The sequence below is a fragment of the Psammomys obesus genome, unplaced genomic scaffold (assembly GCF_907164565.1).
Source record: "Psammomys obesus unplaced genomic scaffold, mPsaObe1.curated_primary_1811, whole genome shotgun sequence".
Taxonomy (NCBI): Eukaryota; Metazoa; Chordata; class Mammalia; order Rodentia; family Muridae; genus Psammomys; species Psammomys obesus.
Window position 1 is genome coordinate 52,107,805 of NW_026587216.1, and position 20,727 is coordinate 52,128,531.

General features: G+C 41.8%; 1 protein-coding gene across 6 annotated transcripts in view; it reads right to left on the reverse strand.

The window, feature by feature from the left end:
- The window catches only part of Klhl32 (kelch like family member 32), a 226,414-nt gene that overhangs the window by 41,175 nt on the left and 164,512 nt on the right, over nucleotides 1–20,727 (reverse strand). For 4 of the 6 annotated variants that reach the window (XR_008719679.1, XM_055603480.1, XM_055603478.1 and 1 more), the window contains one exon: nucleotides 19,743–19,958. Coding sequence is in view for 4 of the 6 variants with exons in the window: in XM_055603480.1 (XP_055459455.1) it covers nucleotides 19,743–19,958 (216 nt within the window). In the remaining 2 variants the exon portion in view is untranslated. Of the gene's footprint in view, nucleotides 1–19,662; nucleotides 19,686–19,742; nucleotides 19,959–20,727 lie in introns of those variants that run through there. The other 2 variants (XM_055603481.1, XM_055603483.1) reach the window with 2 other exon arrangements.

Here is a 20,727-nt window from a genome sequence, read left to right on the forward strand (position 1 = left end):
GACCCCCCCCCCCCCAGGGGAGGAGCAGTCTGTTAGGCCACAGAGGAGGACTTTGCAGCCAGCCCTGAAGATACCTGATAAAACAGGGTCAGATGAAAGGGGAGGAGGTCCTCCCCTATCAGGGGACTTGGAAAGGGGCAGGGAGGAGACCAGGGAGGGAGTGTGGGGTTGGGGAGGGAATGAGGGAGCGGGATACAGCTGGGATACAGAGTTAACAAAATGTAACTAAAAAGAAAAATAAAAAAATAAAATAAAAAAAAAGAATTACCACCAGGTTAAAAAAGAGAATCACAAAGGTAATATTTGTAGAGGGATATGACTTATATTTTTCCAAAATTAATAAAGAAGAGTCATCACACTAAAAAAAAAAAAATACAACCAACATTATCCATGCAAACATAATCAAACATAGCACTCAAGAAAAATGAAAATTTTTTTTGCTCACCTTGCATCTGACCAAAACATCTTGTAATTGATCTTCAGTATTTTTACAATAATGAGCAGAAAGACAAGAGGCATCAAGCCAGCCAATGAGACTGGGATTGTTTATGGGCATTACCTAAAATGTCTAAGATGCTAGTGTTTATCTTCATAGCATATCCTACTGGACACTAAAGGGACTTTGCACATGGCCAACCAGAAATAAGCCTATGCTGTTGGATTACCCTGGAAAACGAGAGGAAACCCTATTGTGTCCCAGTGGTAAACAGGGAATGGAGTACCCTATGTGGCTGACCACTTACATTCTCTCCCAAGCACTAAATACAGTGAGGACATCAGAGCAACATCAGCTGAAATGGCCAGGGAATCTCGCTGCTCTTTTTGATCACTATTGGCACATACCCGGTGATGTAAATGTGGTAGTTAGAAAGGAAGCAGGTCATGATAACAAAAACCTGTCTCCAGGGTGGAGCTGGAGCTCAGGTAAACTGGAGCTCATCTCATACATGTGAGCATTAGTCCCCCAGCCCCCCCCCCCCCACAAGCAGTCCACCCGCAGAAGGTCAACTGTTTCCCTGCACTCAAGAAACCCACCAACACAGTCCACCCGCAGAAGGTCAACTGTTTCTCTGCACTCAAGAAACCCCCCAACACAGTTTCAGCAGCTGTACACTAGGATGATATTTCCTGTGTCATCTAGTACTCAAGAAGCTTTGGACTGAGATGACATGAGAAAATGCTTGCTGGAGTATAACACTTAGACAACATGTGAATGAATGCCATGAGAATGTGACACCATAAATATTCTTTGTGACAGGGTTTCCCTGGGTAGCCTTGGCTATCCTGGGCTTGTTTGTAGACCAGGCTGGCCTTGAACTCACAGAGATCTGCCTGCCTCTGCCTCTCAGAGTGCTGGGATTACAGGCGTGCACCATCACACCAGGACCTGTGATTTTTTTTTAAGTTCAAGATAAAGTCATCACATTCAGAATATTTTTTACATGAGACAATATTGTGTGACGCTGACATAAACTGTTAGGATAATTGTAGATTATAAGAAACACGGAATTAAGTGTTTCCCATGTTGTAGAGCAACAGCAAAAGCATGGCAGTGCAGCATGCTTGAGACCACCCTTCCAGTGGCTCTACCTTCACAACGATCCAGGAAGTCCATCCCAGAAATTGAAGTTGTGTGGAAGCACGAGTAAACAGATGAATAAAAGCAGAAGAGAGGAAGTGACTTGAATCTAGTGCTTTCTGAATAATACTTGTTTTCCCCCTGCGACTTGGATATCCTGTTTAGAAATATTTGAATTCTTGTCCACACGAGTCTCTTCAAATCTCGAGCCAGTTAACATACAGATGAGGTCAAGACTTGGTGGAACCTAAAATAAGGATCGGTTGTTTAAGCAGACTACTTTTTTTTTTCTTTCTGTGGATAAATGATATAACCATGAACCTTTCCTTTGTTTTTGTTTGTTTGTTTGTTTGTTTTACTTGTACTCATCCATTACTCAGTTTCAGTGAGTTCACTATGTGCCCAGAATGCACTCAATTAGAAAGACTCTAACCATTACACACACAGGGCTGTTACTTGCCATTCAATTCCAAATCTACTAGCACCATATCAAGCATTCCAAGTTTCTTGTGTAGTTGTGTAACTGGAAGAAAGTTTGAAAATTCCAACGACCTGGAAGTTACAGTGTTTGGAGACAGAGATTCGTCCTGCTCATGGACCATCTTTTTCAAATACCAATTGGAGCTTCCCCTAACTCCTCTCCCCCCAGTTCCTCCTTTCACATCCCTTCCCCTCTGTCCTCTCTCTCCTCAGAGAAGGGGAAACTTCCCATGGGTATCAATCTGCCTTGGCATATCAGGTAGGACTGAGAGCTTCTTCTATTGAGGTTAGACAAGGCAGTCTAGTTAGGGGAAAGGAATCTAAAGGCAGACAACAGAGTCAGAGACAGCCTCTGCTCCTTGGTTAGAGGTCCCACATGAGGACCATATATCTGTTACCTATGTAGAGGGACTCAGGTCCATCCCATGGCTCTTTGATTGATGGTTCAATCTCTGTGAGCGCCCAGGTTAGTTGAGTCCGTACGTTTTCTTTTGGTGATGGATCATCTTTCTATGCTTCCATTTCATTGGCATTTTAATGATGCTGACATAACTTATATTTTATGGCTAAGGATATTGTTAACTGGTAAACATACCTTAGGCCATCCTGAGAGCCTCTTTGTGGCTTGGTTCATGAATAATGAGCAAACAGAAGATACCCTGGGCACTCACAGTCCCTAACTGAGATCAAAGCTGTAATGGCATGACCAGATGAACCTCACAGGGTCAAGTATCCACTCAAAGCCAAGGAGATGGAGTTGGTCAACTCCATCAGGTAGTTATCTATGATGAAATGGTGGTCAGGAATTGTTTAAGTTGCATGGGACTATTTGTGAAGAGCAAGCATCCACTCTTGAGAGGATTGGTCGTGGAGCAGGCACCAGACACTTGATAGACCAAGGGAGGGGAGACAGGCCTAGGCTACCAATGTGTTACAAAGGGAGCCACCTGGTAACTACCTTCACTTCTCAAATTTCAGACTCACTGGTGATGTTTAAAAAGAGCATTATTCCACATGCTATTCTTTAACTTCTCTTCTTCATAGTAGAAATACCTAGGGAAAGATGAAACCCTCTTTCCCACTTGTGACACTTGTGTTAAGCAAAAGATACAGCTTTCACTATAATTATAATAGCATTTTTAACCAAAATAGAATTTCAGAGATGTGAGTCACCAAATAATTGATCAAATAAAAGGGTTTAGGGGTTGGGTTGTTCAAACAAGTGAACGTCAAACAAGTCTTGAATTAGGATTCAAGTGTGCAAAAATCATAATGGTTATAATTTTACTTCAGAAAAGATGGCTAAGGTCTCAGTTTAGGTGGAGGTATCCTGAGGTACCCCATCTGTAGTGTTTCTGTAAGGAAGACAGTCCGTAGTGGGGAAAACCACTGGCTTGATGATTTCTGAAGATGTGTGGTAAAAGGGGGACTCCAGTGGCTCAAGGAATGAATATGAGACAGCGGCTCTTCCAAAATGAGCATCTGTAGGATATATGAGATATGGCTGTTCTTAATTTCAGGGTCAACCCATGGGTTTTTGCTGAGTAAGGAAGCAAGGAGTCACTCAGGAACATCACAGACCTATGCCTTCTCCATAAAGTCAAGATAAAGAGTACTAAATGGAGGCTGGGAAGTGGACAGAATAAAGAGAAAAAGAAACATGGCCCAGTAACTGAATCCCATCCTGGATGCAGAATAATTGTCAACACAAGCCAGGCAACAGGTGTGGAACGTTGGCTCGGACCTTTGGAGAAGTGCCTTTGTATGTAGAAGGCACAGTGGGCTAAGTCAGGGTGTGAGCACACTGACAGGTAGTTCATGGAGGGCTTCTGAGAAGGTAAGAAAAGCCTTCTATTTTGGAGACAAGTTTTCCACATTTCAACAGGACAGTGTTTGGTGGAAGTTCAGAACCCAGGTCTCAGGCTAATACCAATTTGGCATCATGATTTCTATTTCTTGTAACAGGAAATGGTTTATGGCTTGAGTCTCATTAACTTGCAAACACAGTGACTCTATGTGGTGATCTGCATGATAAATGTCCCTCATGGTTTTTGGCATTTGAATGCTTGGTCGCCAGTTGGTGGCTATTTGGGGAGGCTTAGTAAGTTAGGAAGTGTGTCCCTGGAGGCATGCTGTGAGAGCCAAGTGCACAGGAATCACGCACTCTGCCTGTTGCTTGTTGATGCTTGTCGGTGAGGCTGTGAGCTCTCAGCTGCTCCTGCTCTCATGCCTGGTGCTTGGTGCAGAGCTTCCCTACAGTGACAGATGTGACTGATTCTTAGCCCTTTGGAACCATAAGCCCCAGGTAAACCCTTTCTCCTATAAGCCATCTTGGTCGCCATGTTTTATAACAGCAATAGCAGGGTAGCTAAGCTAGTCTACAAAATAAAATGACTCATTTTCACAGATACTGCAAGGTAGTATTACAATTAAATGTCATACCACTCTTCAAAATGCAAGAGCCATGAAAATATTGATTGGTTTAGTTGACATATTTCTCTCCTAGTTATCCTTTATTTCCTGTTGCTTAAAAACCAGACATAACTAGTCAATAACTCTGTGAAGCATCCCCAAGGGCTAGCTTACCCACATAGTTCACTGAATGAGAGAAAAGGAATCCTCTGTGGAGTGTGATGACGAACTTGGTAAGACCACAAGCATGAACGATCCTATTCTCATGTCTCCTTAAACACACATTCTAAAAGCACCATTGCTTAAATAAGGGCTGCATTAAAATCATAACAGAATTCAATGTCTGCCTTCAGATGAGACTGAATTATTAAGGCCCTTCTTTACCATTCAAGCACAAATACCTTATTTAAAAAGCCAATAATCTATAATATAATCAAAACATGTTATATAAAATTCTCAAATAATTTATGTATACCTATACATATACACATACACACAAATATATCACAAATGAAAAAATAAATTTAATTATGTAAAACTTATTTGTTGAAAGAAAATAAATACATGTACATAAAAGCCAGAAATAAATACTGTGAAAAGAGGATACCTAAACTAAAGTTAGAACCATTATGGTGCTGGCATTTTAACACCCACAGACATAATTGCTTTATTATTGTCACACTAGAAACCAACGTTTAGAACTAGGCAGAAATGCAGCCCAGCTTGGGTAGTGGGGAGACACAACCACACAAGATGCATAGCAGTAAGAATGGCTCTCAGACACCCACCATGCCAGGTTGCCATGCACAGTCAGGAGACAGAAGTAAGGGGTTTTCCATTTTTTTTTTTTTTGTGTGTGTGTCCTGCATTTTTTTCTGTAAAAGGTTTGAATAAAGATCATTATGCAAGCTTATGCGTTGTTTTGTAAAAACAGCATTATAAAATGTTGGTGTAGTTTCTTAACTGTACTTCAACCAGGTACAAGATCTACACAAGTTAAAAATTTTAAGTTGGCAGGGCTTTAGGAGGTAGCTCAGCTGGTTAACGGCTTGCCAGACTTGAGGACCCTGAGTCTAATTCCTAGAGTCTATGCAAAATAAATCAAACATGGAGAACAGTGACACATGTGTGTAAACCTCAGCTGGGGAGGCACAGACAGTTGGATTTTTGGGCTGGTCAGCCTGACCTGGGCAGTGAGAAAGTCTGGCTGGTCAGCCCGACCTGGGCAGTGAGAAAGTCTGGCTGGTCAGCCTGACCTGGGCAGTGAGAAAGTCTGGCTGGAAAAAGAGCAGTACCTGGAGGACAGGACTTAAGGTTGTTCTCTTCTCCTCTATCTCTCTCTCTCTCTCTCTCTCACACACACACACACAATCAACTTCTTAATAACTGTAGCAATTCTGTCTTCCTGTGTCGAACCCTCCCCAAGCTTCCCGAGAAGGAAAAAGAGTAAGGCGCATGCTTTGAAGGAGGAATTTGAGTGTTCTGAGACAGGCTGTTGAGGAAGCTGTGAGGAAAACGGGGACTTCAGCTCCAGTTCTGCACCCATTTGACCTCACTGCAGCCACCGCTTCTTGCACAGGACGCGGAACTGCCTGGACTGCTGCAAACCGGCCAGAGCATCCCTGTCACTGCAGCTTCCCCTCTGCACAATCAGAACGGAAACATTGGCTCTATTGGAAAGGAGTGATAAGGATGGATTTTTAAAGTTTCCATTTTTAAGTGAAAATGAAAGAAAAATGCTCTTCTAGATGTGTTGTGCCTTTGAGCTCCATTTGAAAAAAGGGGGGAAAAGGCAGAGAGAGCTGCTGTGAAGGTCACTGAGTGAGAGAACTTCCTCAGGGCACAGAATAAATTAAATCCCAAGGAAAAAATAAAATGTGATTTCCAGAGTGTGAGGCACAAACTCCAAATGACAATGATTGACAGCCAAACTATATCCGTGCAATATCCAAGACTGCACGTTCTCATTTACCTCAGTGTAGCCAGCAAGCGCCCATTAAACATCCGTCTGATGCCCAAATTAACCTTCTTGGCAAACTGAAAGAGGCACAAACTATCATAATCAACCTTTCATTATCACAGCAGCCTCTAGTTAAAGGGTCAGAATAATTGTGCCATCAGAGCCTTGATTGTTTTCAATCAACAGCCGGCTGGAGTGACAGCTCGGTGATGGAGGAGTCTGATGAAACCGCACCAGTCCTAATCAGAGCAGATGAAAGGAAGGCATGATTGGTGCAAATGAACAGTCGTGCCTCTCCTTTTCATTTACAGTCTGAAATTACTCTTAAATTCGTGAGGGTTTTTTTCCTCCCTTATGAGCACCACTGAAAGAATGTTTGACTTATTATGAGTTCTGACAGTGCAGAGTTATAAAACACAGGTAGGGTTATCAGCTGAGGCTTTAAGTGGGTATTCAGCATAATTCTAACAAATTCACTCTTGAAAAGCACAAAATGACTAAAAAGGCTCCCAATGACCTAACCTCTCATTGCAGTCTGATAAAGAGCGGTTCACTTTGCTGGCATTGCAAATGCTAAGGCGTTAGAGCTGCGAAGACGCATGCTCTGTAGGTGTTTGCATCATCTCCACAGTACTGGCTCCTCTGTCCCAATCCTTTTTGTTCTCTGAGAACAGGAAGGAACGTTAGGCACTGGAAAGACTTCATCAGCGGGCGTGCATCAGATACAATCAACTGTGCTTACGAGCCGGAGGCTCCCCTGGGAGCCGTAAGTGGTGTGGGAGAGACCAACACCACCAGTCTGAGGCTGATGTAAAGAGCATCCTGAGGGAAGAATGGAAGTTCTGCGAGAGGGCCAGCTCTACTGGGCATTAAACAAATTTTCCTCCATAAGTCTGCCATCAACTAGTCATGGGAACGCTATGTTTTAAGTCAAGCTACAAAACAAAGGACAATCACTTAGGTATAAAGTTCGTCTGTCTTGTTTGCATGCGTACCAGTGCATATACGCATGTGCCCACGTGTGGTATAGACGTTGGAGGATTTTAATCTTTCAGGTTTCAGCATGCAGGGCTCTCCCTGTCTAGACTGTGTCTCTTCAGACTGTGATCAGCACCACTGTAAGCCAAGGGAGGGTAGCTGCTGGCTCGGTTTTTGAGTTAGTTTTAACATCTTAACTAACTAGTTTTACATAAAACTTAGACGATTGTATTGCTCAAACGGTTCATTGCAATGATAGCATGAAGGTAAGAAATTCACAAAGTAAAAGAGAGAGTGATTAGAACAACAGATTTTACTTTTCGATGCAGTAATTAGCAAAAGAAAATTCCCCTGAGACTCAGACAGCTTAATTTTGAGGTCCGTTGCTACCTACAAATGTACTCTGAATGTACAGAATTCACCAAGATATACCTGTACGTGGAGAGACTTCAAGAATAAATGTCCCAATCTTAGCACATTCCAGGGCATCTCAACACTTTGTCCTGCTTTGTCCTGCTTTGGTGTTTTGAAGATAACTTTGAAAGGAACATATCTAGCAGATATTTAAAAAACTGTATTTTCCAAGTCCACCCTTGTTCCCCTGCACTCTTTTAGGGGCTCAGCTTCTTCAGGTTCCTTCACTTGGGCATGCAGGGACCATGGCAAGTTTCACCAAAGCTCCCAAGGAGCTGATGCTCTGTCTATGAGGTTGGTTTTATAAGCCACGACATCCTTACTAACAGAAGGTGCTTTGTGTACATGCATGGTTTGGGGATACAAATTGCTCATCAGCTTGAAACTAGACTTCCTTGTAGGTACAAAGGCACCTTGATGAAAGGCAGGCCAATTTAATTAGGTCGACTTCTAAGGCCCAGAAACCAAGGAGCATGGAATGATCCTAAAACATCACACAGCCCCTTTACAGCATCCAAATCTTACACAGGATGAGAAAAGCAAAACACATACTCTTTAGGAGCCTGTCAAACCCCTGATGAATCAATGTCTTTATTTACCCTATTGTTTCCCCATTTATGGATATGCATGAACTTCCTTCCACAGAGCATCTACCCTGGGCAGAATGAGGAATCCCCTTAAGTTCTCAAATATGGCGTCAATCTCACATCCAAAGAGAAGGACACTTGCGTGATTGACCTCTTAAGTAAGCAGCAACCTTTCGGAATACAGCTTAGTTTCACTCTCAGCTGTGAGTGATTTCCCATTGTGATCAGCTGGCTTATCGTCAATTTAGTATAATTAATGCCAAATTACATTGTAATTCACATAGAATTACAAATTAAAAGCTACATTAAGAGCAAATGAATTAATCAAAATTAATGATATTATACTCACTTGTTTTAAAGTGTTAATAAGATGGGTCTTCCTAAAACGTTTACGCTTAAGCGTACCATCTATCACTCCTTTATTATCTGAGTCCCTTGTGTGGTCAGAGGAGGCTCTATGTAGCCATTTTACATCAGCAGGAGCACACACCAGGCAGACATGTGAGTCAGTCTCCAGCGAGTAGAGGATCAGTGCCTCTTACCAATATGGACTTGCGATGTTTTTAGAAACAAAGGGAGGGTATTCGACATCTCTGATACCTACCTTTAGAAGACATCAAGGTCCTTTTAATTCTCCCTAAGAAGAATTCCATTTCTCGTTATGCTTTTCCCACCAGGACACTGGGTTCACTTGAGCCCTTACTGTGACAGTCATGCACGGGGACTGACAGCATCTCCACAGAGAGTGCACATCACTGCATTACAAGCACACAGGAAGTGTAAGAATAACCTTTCTGTGGGTTCTCATGCTGACTGATCTCAGAATCACCACTTCCCAGATATTTTGAGTCCAAATGTTTCCCCTTCCGTGTGGTAGAGATGGAATATAGAGCTCATGCATTCTGGGTAAGTACCAGCCATTGCACTATATCTCCATCCAAATCTTAGTCATCATTTCACATTTTGTCACAAGTTGTAGGGACGGGTGAAGGAAGTAGTGCAGAAAGACATTAGTATAAACAAACACCACGGCTGTCTGAGACATCTCATTTCAATGTTTCTGAGCGTCTGGGCCACTCAACACAGATGTTTTGAGGCACCCACTTAGAAGGCCCGGGCCAGGAAATCAGTATGGTCTGGCATGGCCAACCATCATGAACTTCATATCCACTTGAGTGGCCTGACATTGCAGAACAAGGGTGAATGAATTCATGTGTATTGGAAAAAGACTAATGCTTACCAATATCAATACATTAATATTTTCTCTATTTCTTTTAAAATCCACATGTAAGCTGTAATCCAACTGTCAATTTCTGTCACATAAATTCCTAAAGTTTCAATACACTAAGTATAAAATGAAGATGTAATGATTGATCATTTTCATTCACTTCCATTCTGTCCATAGAGTCTCTTCAGCCAGGTAGAGACCACAGCCTATGGACTTCCTCCCACACAGTCTTTACATACTACAGCAGAAATGAGGAAACTCAGAGTTCTCTTACACTGACTGGAATCTCCTCAAAGGATCTGTGACTCTTCCTTATCAGCCTTCCTCTCCTTCACTGTACTTCACCACCTCACATTCTGAAGAATGTAGGCTATTTCACTGAGTAGCTGAAATTCTCTATCTGCTCTTCTTAATTGACCCATCTAAAGACCCATTTTGTATTGGTAAGAGCCTCAGTAACACTTTCCACTACCACTTTTGTCTGAGTCATTTCTACTACTTCCCACAAGAAGGAAAGATGGCCAGTTATTAGAAACATCAAGAGCTGATTTCACTCATAGAATATAGAATAAGATATCAGATATGGAAGATGTAGGTGCTACTTTGAGGTTCTTTTTTGACTGGGGGGAAGTTGGTATATTTCAAGGCAATACAGTGAGCTCTCCATTGAAACAAACTGAAAAGTAAGCTAGTTAATCACTGAACTTCACACTTAAACTTTGGTTTTCTCACTAGTTAAAATTTGGATAAAATTCGCCTCATCTACTATAACAAGTCTAAGGAAAGATTCATATGAAATTAGGTGTAAAAATTCATTAAAATATGAAGCTCTCTAGGCTTGCAAGAATTATTACTGTTATTATTGGTGGACTTCTTTGCCTGCCTCAGGGTTTCTACCTCATATGCAGCTTATGGTTGGGTTTATTTTTAAATCCCTGATAACCCAGGTAGCAGCAATATTACTGCAGGCCACCAATGCATAAGTAATATTCTCCAGTCATCTTTTTCCTTCTCATAACAACAACAAAAATATCAGTCTGGAAACAACATGAATCACAATGAAAATTAGAGGCAGAAAACATAATATGTCATATCTCATAAATCACCTTCTTGTTCTGTGTGTTCAATTCTTAAAAAAAAAAGAAACAAAAAGAAAAGGAAGCCATTAACTCATGGGACCGGCCGCACATGAATACATGTTGGCTTTCTTGCTCACAGCCGCTGACAACACACAGCTCGAGTGCTGCGAATTAGCTGCTGGAAAGTTCCTCTGGAATGGTTGTGTCCTGTGTCTCCCAAAGGCATAAAGCCCAGACAAACAACAGCAAAGCCACTAGTCAAGCTCCTGGGAATGAATCCTCACAGAGAAATAGCAGCATGTACATCAGGAGGAAAGACTAAATACAGCAGCATCTCCCAGCACCACGCCTGGAAATATCAACATTACTCAGGGTCCAGCTGAGGGCCCATAAAGGAAGCATCCTCAGGCTGCACTGTCTGAGAGGCAAGGGAGCTGTTGTTTATTTTCTTTACTACCATTTAGTAGAATGTAGAAGACTGTAGGTAGCCGGTTGGAGCGGTAAGCAGTTTCAGGGAGAAAATTGAGAACTGGTGCAAATTTGATTAGCTTAGGGACTGGTGAATAAAAATACATATAGAATTCAAAACATAAATATAGCCTGCAAATGTCTAGCTGGGAAAAACATAGCAATGCTGTAACACTGCAACCCATGCACAAGGAGAGACAAGGATGAAATGAAAGTAAAGTTCTCTGACCACAGAACTGACTCCATTTTGAGTTACCAAGGTCTATGTATTTTAGACGTTATTTTTATTTGAGGAATTTTTGGATTATACAATCACGCCCCCTGATTCATTTGACTATGATGGTACTAGAAACAAGCAGAGATTTTCAAATCTGTATGATCATGAACAGGAATCAACGATGAACAAGTCACTGAAGAAACAACAAAGAAAACTGTACGCCATGGGTTGTCCAAACAATTGCACTTCACTTTCCCTTGAAGCCAGATCATTTCGACACAAGCCATGTGACAAGCAGAAGCACCATGTCAGACTCACTAGCACCCAGAGAAGCAGGGCCCACTGGTCCTTTCTGCTAACAAGCGCTAACCCATGCTATGGCAGCCAACAGGAGTGACTCAACAGAATCTAGCCCAGCCCAGCCCATCCTCAGTACCTAGCCGTCATGAATGAAAGAATGAGTGAAGCACATGCCATAGAACACAGAAGAATTAGCAAGATGACAGACATGGGGCAGGAGGAACAGCCCTTCTCCATTTACTGTAGACACTACTTCACAACTATATAGAGAACCGGAATAGCCAAAAATTTCTTCTCCTTATTTTTTAGTTCCTTTAATACTAGAGGTTGTACATAGAGCCTCATGCATAACAGCAAGAAACAACACCCTAATTAGTTTTAGTTTTCCTAATTCTGTTTAAAGCCAAGAGATAATTTGATGCATCTTTATCACTCTTTAATAACTTCAGGCTACTGGCCAAAGTGAAAAGAGTCCAAAAGTTAGAGGACATGGATTTGCAGTTTTGTTCTGCCAATTTCCCATTCACATCATTGAACCAGAGAAACAGTAAATGCAGAAGCATTTTCAAAACTGTGATTCACTGTGTAAATCAGGCAATGTGTTGTTTCACCTTTTGCAGTGTTTGAGGTCCTGGCTTACCCCTGACCAGAAGTATATGCGGGTCACTTTATCATCAAAGAGATACAAGATGAAACCTGAAGAAACTATGAAACTATGTCCTCCACTTCCTAACTATGAAAGGGTAGAAGGTTTAGCTTCTGGGATTACTTTTAAGGAAAATGATTAAATGGAGATGCAATGCTTTGTGCTTGGGATGCTGATGAAAGCTGAAGAGCTTGTCAAAAATAAAAACAAAAACAAAAAACCTGCACTACAAGGAGGTTGCTCAATGCCCTCTGCAGCATGCATCTGACATTACTAGAGAGACAAATTTCCAAAAACAACAACAAAACAAGAAAGTATGGAATTAAAACTCTAAACTCACTTTTTATAGCATGTTTCCTAAACATAAATACAGCCTTATACAGGACTGGCAGTATATCTTCTCACCCACTGAACTGTAATGTGAAGGCTCTATATTGTTGTCATTATCATTTATGGGACACAGGAGGACAAGGTAACATGTGAACCTTACAGGCCCAGCCTCTGTCTCTGTGAGTGTATAATCCCACACAGATGGAAAAAGGCTATGGCTAGGTCAAAAGAGATAAATGGACCTTTTATGAGTAGGTAGGAAGTGCCTCCAACCCAAGGTCAGCAAAGAGATGAAAACATTATCATTAGAGAAGATATAGGAAGTATTAGTAAGTTAGTAAAGGAAATTTTTCTCCAAATTCTAAGATTAAAATGAAAAGTCTGATTAAATAACTCGAAATTTACCTTAACTTCTGTTTTTAAGGATCTAATTCCTAACAACATGTCTAACACAAAACAGGCGTCAAAAATATTCAATTTATTTTTAAGGCATCTTGATCCATTTAAAAGATATCCTTTTTGTTTCTACTATTTTAGAGATAAAACCATAATTCTAAGAGCTGTATTTACAGTTTAAAGCAATAAAAGTCTCTTTGCAAATGGCGGGGCATATTCTGGGTATATGCTCAAGAGTGGTATTGCTGGATCTGGAGGAAGCACTATTCCTAATTTTCTGAAGAAGTGCCAGATTGATTTCCAAAGTGGTTGTACAGGTTTACATTCCCACCAGCAATGGAGGAGGGTTCCCCTTTATCCACATCTTCTCCAGCATGTGTTGTCACTTGAGTTTTTGATCTTAGATATTCCAATGGGTGTGAGATGGAATCTCATGGTCATTTTGATTTGCATTTCCTGAATGACTAAGAATGTTAAGCATTTCTTTAAGTGTTTCTCTGCCATTTGATATTCTTCTGTTGAGAATTCTCTGTTTAGCTCTGTACCCCATTTTTTAATTGGATTACTTGGTGTGTTGGTGTTTAACTTCTTGAGTTATTTATATATTCTGGATATTAGCCCTCTGTCAGATGTAGGGTTGGTGAAGATCTTTTCCCAGTCTGTAGGCTGTCATTTTGTTCTGACAACAGTGTCCTTTGCTTTACAGAAGCTTTTCAGTTTTATGAGGTCCCATATATTGATTGTTGATCTTAGAGCCTGTGCTGTTGGTGTTCTGCTCAATTTGCTCAACCATGTTTGCAGCAGCTCTATTAGTAATAACCAGAATCTGGAAACAACCTAGATGTCCCTCAACAGAGGAATGGATAGAGAAAATGTTTACACAATGGAATACTACTCAGAAATGAAAAAAAAAATGGAAATCATGAAATTTGCAGGCAAATGGTGTGAACTAGAAAAGATCATCCTGAGTGAGGTAACCCAGAAGCAGAAAGACACAAATGATATATACTCACTAATAAGTGGATATTAGCCATATAATATAAAATAAACATACCAAAATCTGTACACCTAAAGAAGCTAAGCAAGGAGGAGAACCCTGGGTCCTTCCTTTCCTCACTCAGAAAGAAAATGGGATGGACATAGGAAAAGGGAGAAAATAGGGAACAGGACAGGAGCCAACCACAGAGGGCCTCTGAAAGACTCTACCCAGTACGGTATTAAAACAGATGCTGAGACTTATAACCAAACTTTGGGCAGAGTGCAGGAAATCTTATGAAAGAAGGGGGAGATAGAAAGACCTGTAGGGGGTAGGAGCTCCACAAGGAGAGCAACAGAATCAAAACATCTGGGCACAGGGGTCTTTTCAGAGACTAACACTCCAACCAAGGACCATGCATGGAGATAACCTAGAACCCCTGCACAGATGTAGCCCATAGCAGCTCAGTATTCAAGTGGGTACCCTAGTAAGGGGAATAGGAACTGTCTCTGACAAGAACTCAGTGGCTGGCTCTTTGATCACCTCCCCCTGAGGGGGGAGCAACCTTACCAGGCCACAGAGGAAGACAATGCAGCCACTCCTGATGAGACCTGATAGACTAGGGTTAGATGGAAGGGGAGGAGGACCTCCCCTATCAGTGGACTTGGGGAGAGGCATGGGGGGGAGAAGAGAGAAGGAGGGTGGGATTAGGAGGAGATGAGGGAGAGGGCTACAGCTGGTATACAAAGTGAATAATTTGTAATTAATACAAAAAATACAGAAAATAAAAAACAACAACAAAAAGAAGCTAAACAATAAGGAGGACCCTAGGGAAGATGCTTAATCCTCATTCAGAAGGGCAAACAGGATAGACATTGGAAGTAGGAGAAGACAAGGAACAGGACAGGAGTCTTCCACAGAGGACCTCTGAAAGACTCTACCCACCAGGATATCAAAGGAGATACTGAGACTCATAGCTAAACTGTTGGCAGAGTGCCAAATCCTTATAAAATATGGAGATGGAAAGACCTGGAGGGGACAGGAACTCCACAAGGAGAATAATAGAGCTAAAATACTTGGGCTCAGGAGAGACTGATACTCCAACCAAGGACCATGCATGGAGAGGACCTAGACCCCCTGTTCAGAGGAAGCCCATTGGCTGCTCAGTTTCCAAGTGGGCTTCCTAGTAAGGGGAACAGGAGATGTCTCTGACATGAACTCAAGTGGCTGCCTCTTTGATCACCTCCCCATGAGGGGGGAGCAGCCTTACCAGGCCACAGAGGAAGACAGTGCAGCCAGCATTGATTAGATCTGATAGGCTAGGGTCAGATGGAAGGGGAGGAGGTCCTCCCCTATCAGGGGACTAGGGAAAGGGTATAGGGAGAGAAGAGGGAGAGTGTGTGGGACTAGGAAGAGACAAGGCAGGGGCTACAGCCAGGATACAAAGTGAATACATTGTAATAAATAAATATATAAATTAAATTAATTAAAAAAAGGTCTCTTCGCTTTTGAGTAAGGCTTGGGGAGAGAAACAGAGTTAGCAAACCTGTGCTCTTTCTTCTACCTCAAGCAACTAGAGGTCTCAGCTGTTCACTCCATGCTGGGAAGAGAGACTGCCTTCTCTGTTAGCTTGTCTAGGGGCTTGTACCAGGTGGAACCGTTCCTATCAACTGTTCTCCAATGGAATAGGCTTACCTCCCTCTCAATCTGGAGAAATAGAACCTGTGACTGAACAAGCAGAAAATGTACCTTTCTGAGAAGAGATAAGTAGCTCTTCTGTAGGAAAGGAATCAAATTATTTCATTCTAAGCAGTTTTTCTTCTTTTTTATTGAAAATAGATTTTTTTTTCATATACAATATATTCTGATTATGATTACCCTTCCCTCAATTTCCCAGCCACCCAAATCCACATCCTTTTTTTGTTCTCTCTCATTAGAAAACAAACAGGCTCCCCTGTTTGGCTTATTTGCTTATTTATTTTAAACCATTTCATCGACAACTAAGCATTGAGTATATTAAAGGTAGACAACGTGATAAATTGACATACACAAACATAGCATAATGATCATCTCAGTCTAATTTAGCATAGCAAATGCCACCCCTGTAGGGCATCCAATCCTCAGAATTTGTATGTGAAAAAATTTGAACCCTTTGGTCAGCACGTTCTCTGGCAGGACCCTTGCATGGAACTCCACAGGTGAGTCAAGCTGGAGAACCCAGCAGCACCGGCCTAAACAAAGTGTGCAGTTTCCACTGGCCTGAAAGCAAGAGCACACTGGTAGAAACCTGCCGGTAACACAGTGAAAGCCTGCATGCCACGACCTCCTCTGTGCTGGCTTGCTCATTTTCTGCTGCTTGTGTTTCCTCTTTCTTTGAAGCTAATAATTTTGGTGACTTTCATTTGGAACTTAAGAAATCATTGTCCTCAAAACATCAAACTAAATTGCTGCGCTAGGAAACATCTGACAATACAACTGTGTTCAAATCTCTCTGTCTCCTCTGAAAACATAATGAAGTTAGCCAACAAACCTAAAAAAAAGATGGGCCAAAGGAAGGAAAACTATGCAGGGCAGACTAAGACATTCCATGCAAAAGAAGAGTTTGAAAAGGTCAAACTCTCTGAGTGTACACCTTTAATCTCTGTGCTCTGGCGGCAGAGGCAAGCGACTATTCATGAGTTCAAGGCCAGCCTTGTCTATATAGTGAGTTCCAGGAGAGCTGGAGATAAAAAATCCCCTGTTTCAAAAAAAAAATTTTCTTTAAATGGACAAAGAAAACAAAGTATAATGTCAGGGAGATTTAGGAGGCTCACGGATCTGCAAAACGGTCATTGCAGGGTATAGTACATTTTATCAAGGAAAGGAACAGGAAAAGAAAGAGGTAAATAAATATGCAAATAGTTTGTTCAGTGAGAATAACTTCATGGTTCTTATGACAGGTCTTCAGAGCCAAACTGGAATATAGAGAAAACTAGACCTTTCACCGAAGAAGGGATTGTCCCAGATTAGATTATCACTTACAGTGAAACAGCCACCTGGGTAAACTCCTGTGTGGGCTGTGTCTCACCTAAGCAGTGTTGCACATATTAATCAAATGGCACAGCCCCTCATCCACGTTTCTGTCACCTGCCCTACTTTGTGCCAATTTCCTCTCTCTTCCTCAGCACCTCTTCTTCACTGTTCTTTAAGACACGGGATGGGGATTTGTCAAAGTCAATGAGCACTTTATTACAGTGAGGACGTTCTGTAATGAACAATTCAACAGTTTAATGAGATTCTGTAGATCTGTCTCCAGCCTGTCCGTCAAGTTTCACTTCTATAAAGCACCCTGACACTAATCCTCTGGCAGACCCAATCTTTACCCTGGGCTGAATATTAGATTCTTCCATGGTATATTGCATTACTAGTATAACCTTAGAAAAAATGATGAACTTAACTATACTTGAGGCAATATAGTTGGTCTGATTTCATTTTTCTCTACTGAGTATGAGGGGATTACTTATTTACTAAGATAAAGCAAAAACAATTTCTTATTGCCTGCTGAATGCCTAAATTGATAATATTTATGGGAGTCTTTTAATTCCTTTTATGGGGGATCAGATCTAACAAACTATCTTATTGCCTGCAGAAACCAGTTTCTAAAATTCTACTTTATAAAACTAGTAGCCTTTGAGAGGCAATCGTGATAGTTTCTAAGCAGACAGAATGGAATTTTGCTGATATTCTGACGTCTGCACCTTACTGTGTCTATCTCGGGCAGTGTTTTCAACCATGCAACAATAGCAGGCAGATGCCACAAGGATGGATGGCCTCAAGTCTCAGTCTTGTTTGGAAAACTATAGAATCCATTCTGTTTCTTTTTCCCTTTGTAAAGTAAAGTAATTTGGTTACTTCATCCTCTGAACTGGCCATAGTAAATCCTGAGCTGAGGATTCCTGCAGTCCCTGCCAGAACCGCATCCTCGCCAGCACTTATAACCACTGTCTGAGTAAAACTTCCCACAAATGCCCAGGAAGCAGCAGATTCTTGTAACTTCATTTTAAATTGAGAATGTGGATTAGTGGAGAGAGAACGGTAGGTACTAACACCCTTGGATTTGAAGGGTTGAGCCGCTCTATAAACTGGAGCCGGGTTCTGATACCTTCATTCTGTTAGTAGGTGGAGACAGCACTCATCTGGCCTGTGGTAAGTCAGTAAGGTTTCAAATGCCTGTGATCAGGCTGGCCCTATTTCTTATTATTTTCAACAAAAAGAAGGACGGGTGTTGATCAAAGTTCAAAGAAGGAAGGTATCACAAAAGTTATGCATCAGGAGAATCAGGTGACACATTTTGAACAGAGGTCAAAGGCTCCCTGAATATGTCTGATAAGATAGGAAGTGACTCTTCCATCTGTCAGTAGAACAGTGGACTCCTCCAGTGCATGCGCAGAGCCCCTGTTCATAGCCTCCTGCAGGCATTGGAAATATCAAGATGTATAACAGTGCTGTAGAATGAGAGAGATGGCGGTGGGAGACAGGGAAAATAGGCTCTATCTCCTGGAGACTTCAGGAGCAGTATCCACGGACAGTCGCCAGGGATGTGCAGAAGAGGATTTAAACTGACTAATCAACTTTCAAACAAAGAAAACATCCTTCTGTCCCTAGACAAAGCAGTGACGGGATGTGAAAAGATCCCACAGTCCGGGAAGGAAGGGCTGTGAGATCTCCAGCGAATACATCATCATGGGGGGGGGGGGCATTCCCCTCTGTGCATAGGAAGAGCTTCCTTTCACTTGAGCTCTAAGCTTATATGCACACAACAACAGCTAACAGATCTGAAAGACAGAAAGAGGGCATGTGGGAGGGTTCAGATGGAAGAGAGGGAAGGAAGAAAAGATGTAATTACATTATAATCTCAAAAAAAAAAAAAAAACTAAAGAAAAAGTTTAGATTCCCTGGACATACACAGTATGTTCTCAGTAACAATTTTTGGAATATACTCCAAGCCAAGTATTCTAAAAATCTCAAAGATTCCAGAGTACAACCATGTTTGAACACTTGTGTTTACCAATGACCACTTGTATTAATTTACCTGTGCACCTTCATTTCATTGACTTGTAGACAAGTCTTTCTTCACCCAAACTTAAATCATTCAAATTAGCCAATTTCAAAACTCATCAACTAATAAGTTACCTACAAATTAGCTAAAAACTCATATTAAAAATTATTTGGAGTATAAAAAGCCATTTCTAAGTTGTTTTCACTACAATAATTTTTAAAGGAACTATTTCTGAATGGTTTTCCCCAAGAATGCTGAATTCCTTTTGTTTTCAATGGCTTAAATATGTATAAAATTGCTTTACAATCCAGTCTTCTCAAATTGAGCTTAAGAAATGTTTTTGTCCTCAGGAGAAAACCCTTTGCCACTTCTGATTTGCCCGGCTTTGAGAAAGCACCAGTGCTGGCCTCACTCCAGGCTGGGCAGCCGGCAGCTTGGGTGTCCACCGTGACTTGCCTCCCAGCACAGCAGGACTCCAGCACAGCTGAGAGCAAGCCTCATCACATCATGGTGGCTGCTCCTGAATCCTTCCCTTCCTACTCCCGCCTTCCGGAGGCCAGGCAGCCATGCTCACCTGCCAGATCTGCTCTTCACTCAGTGAGGAATCCTTCCCTTCCTACTCCCGCCTTCCCGAGGCCAGGCAGCCATGCTCACCTGCCAGATCTGCTCTTCACTCAGTGAGGTCAGGCGGTCACTCTTCAGCACCTCCTGAAGCAAGCAGTAGGGCAATGTGAGAACGTCCTCTGGGCGGCTCTTCAGGAGCTCAGAGAGGTGCTTCACCAGGAAGTCTATCACTGCCTTCTCCAACAATGTGAGGTGAAAGAGGTCAGCAAGTCTGTACAGATCCAAGTAATTAAAGCTATTTAGTTCCTGGGTGCCAAAAACATAAAAAAAAAAATCTCTTAGAAATCCACAAAGAACAAAAAGAAATCAGGTCCACTTTGAGGAATGGGGTCACTAATATTAAGACCAACCCGTGCCCATCAGTTATAAAGCTCCAAGTTTTTCTTGTTTTCCCCTGTTTAAACTCATATTCTTTTAAAAACCATTTTATTTTTATTTAATGTGCATTGGTGTTTTGACTGTATGAATCAGTTTGAGGGATCCCTTGGAACTAGAGCTACAGACAGTTGTGAGCTGTCATGTGGGTGCTGGGAATTGAACCCATGTCCTCTGGAAGATCTGACAGTGCTTTTAAAAACAAGCCATCTCTTCATTCCCGAAACCCATATTCTTAAAGACATCTTTAAGATTTAGGGTTTCCTGAAAGGACTTCCCGGTTTTGCTGGCTGAAATGCTACCATGCAACCCTTGGAAACACTTGGAAGTCCTTACCAGTGATTACTGTGAGGTTTATTCTTGGCTGTCAACTTGACTGCATCTGCCATTAACTACATAGCTAAACTCCTGGACACACCTGTAAGGGACTTTTAGTGAACTCAGTCATCTGAGGTCAGAAGCCCCACCTTCAACCTGAGCAACCCTTCTCATGTCAGCCTTTATGAAGACAAGAAAGAAAAGCTTTTCCTCTTTGCCTGCTTGTCCTTGCTCTCCTTTCACTGGCATAAGAGCCTACTTCTTTGGATTTCTGTGATTTACTGAAGACCATCAGTATAGTCTTCTATACTGGTAGATATCC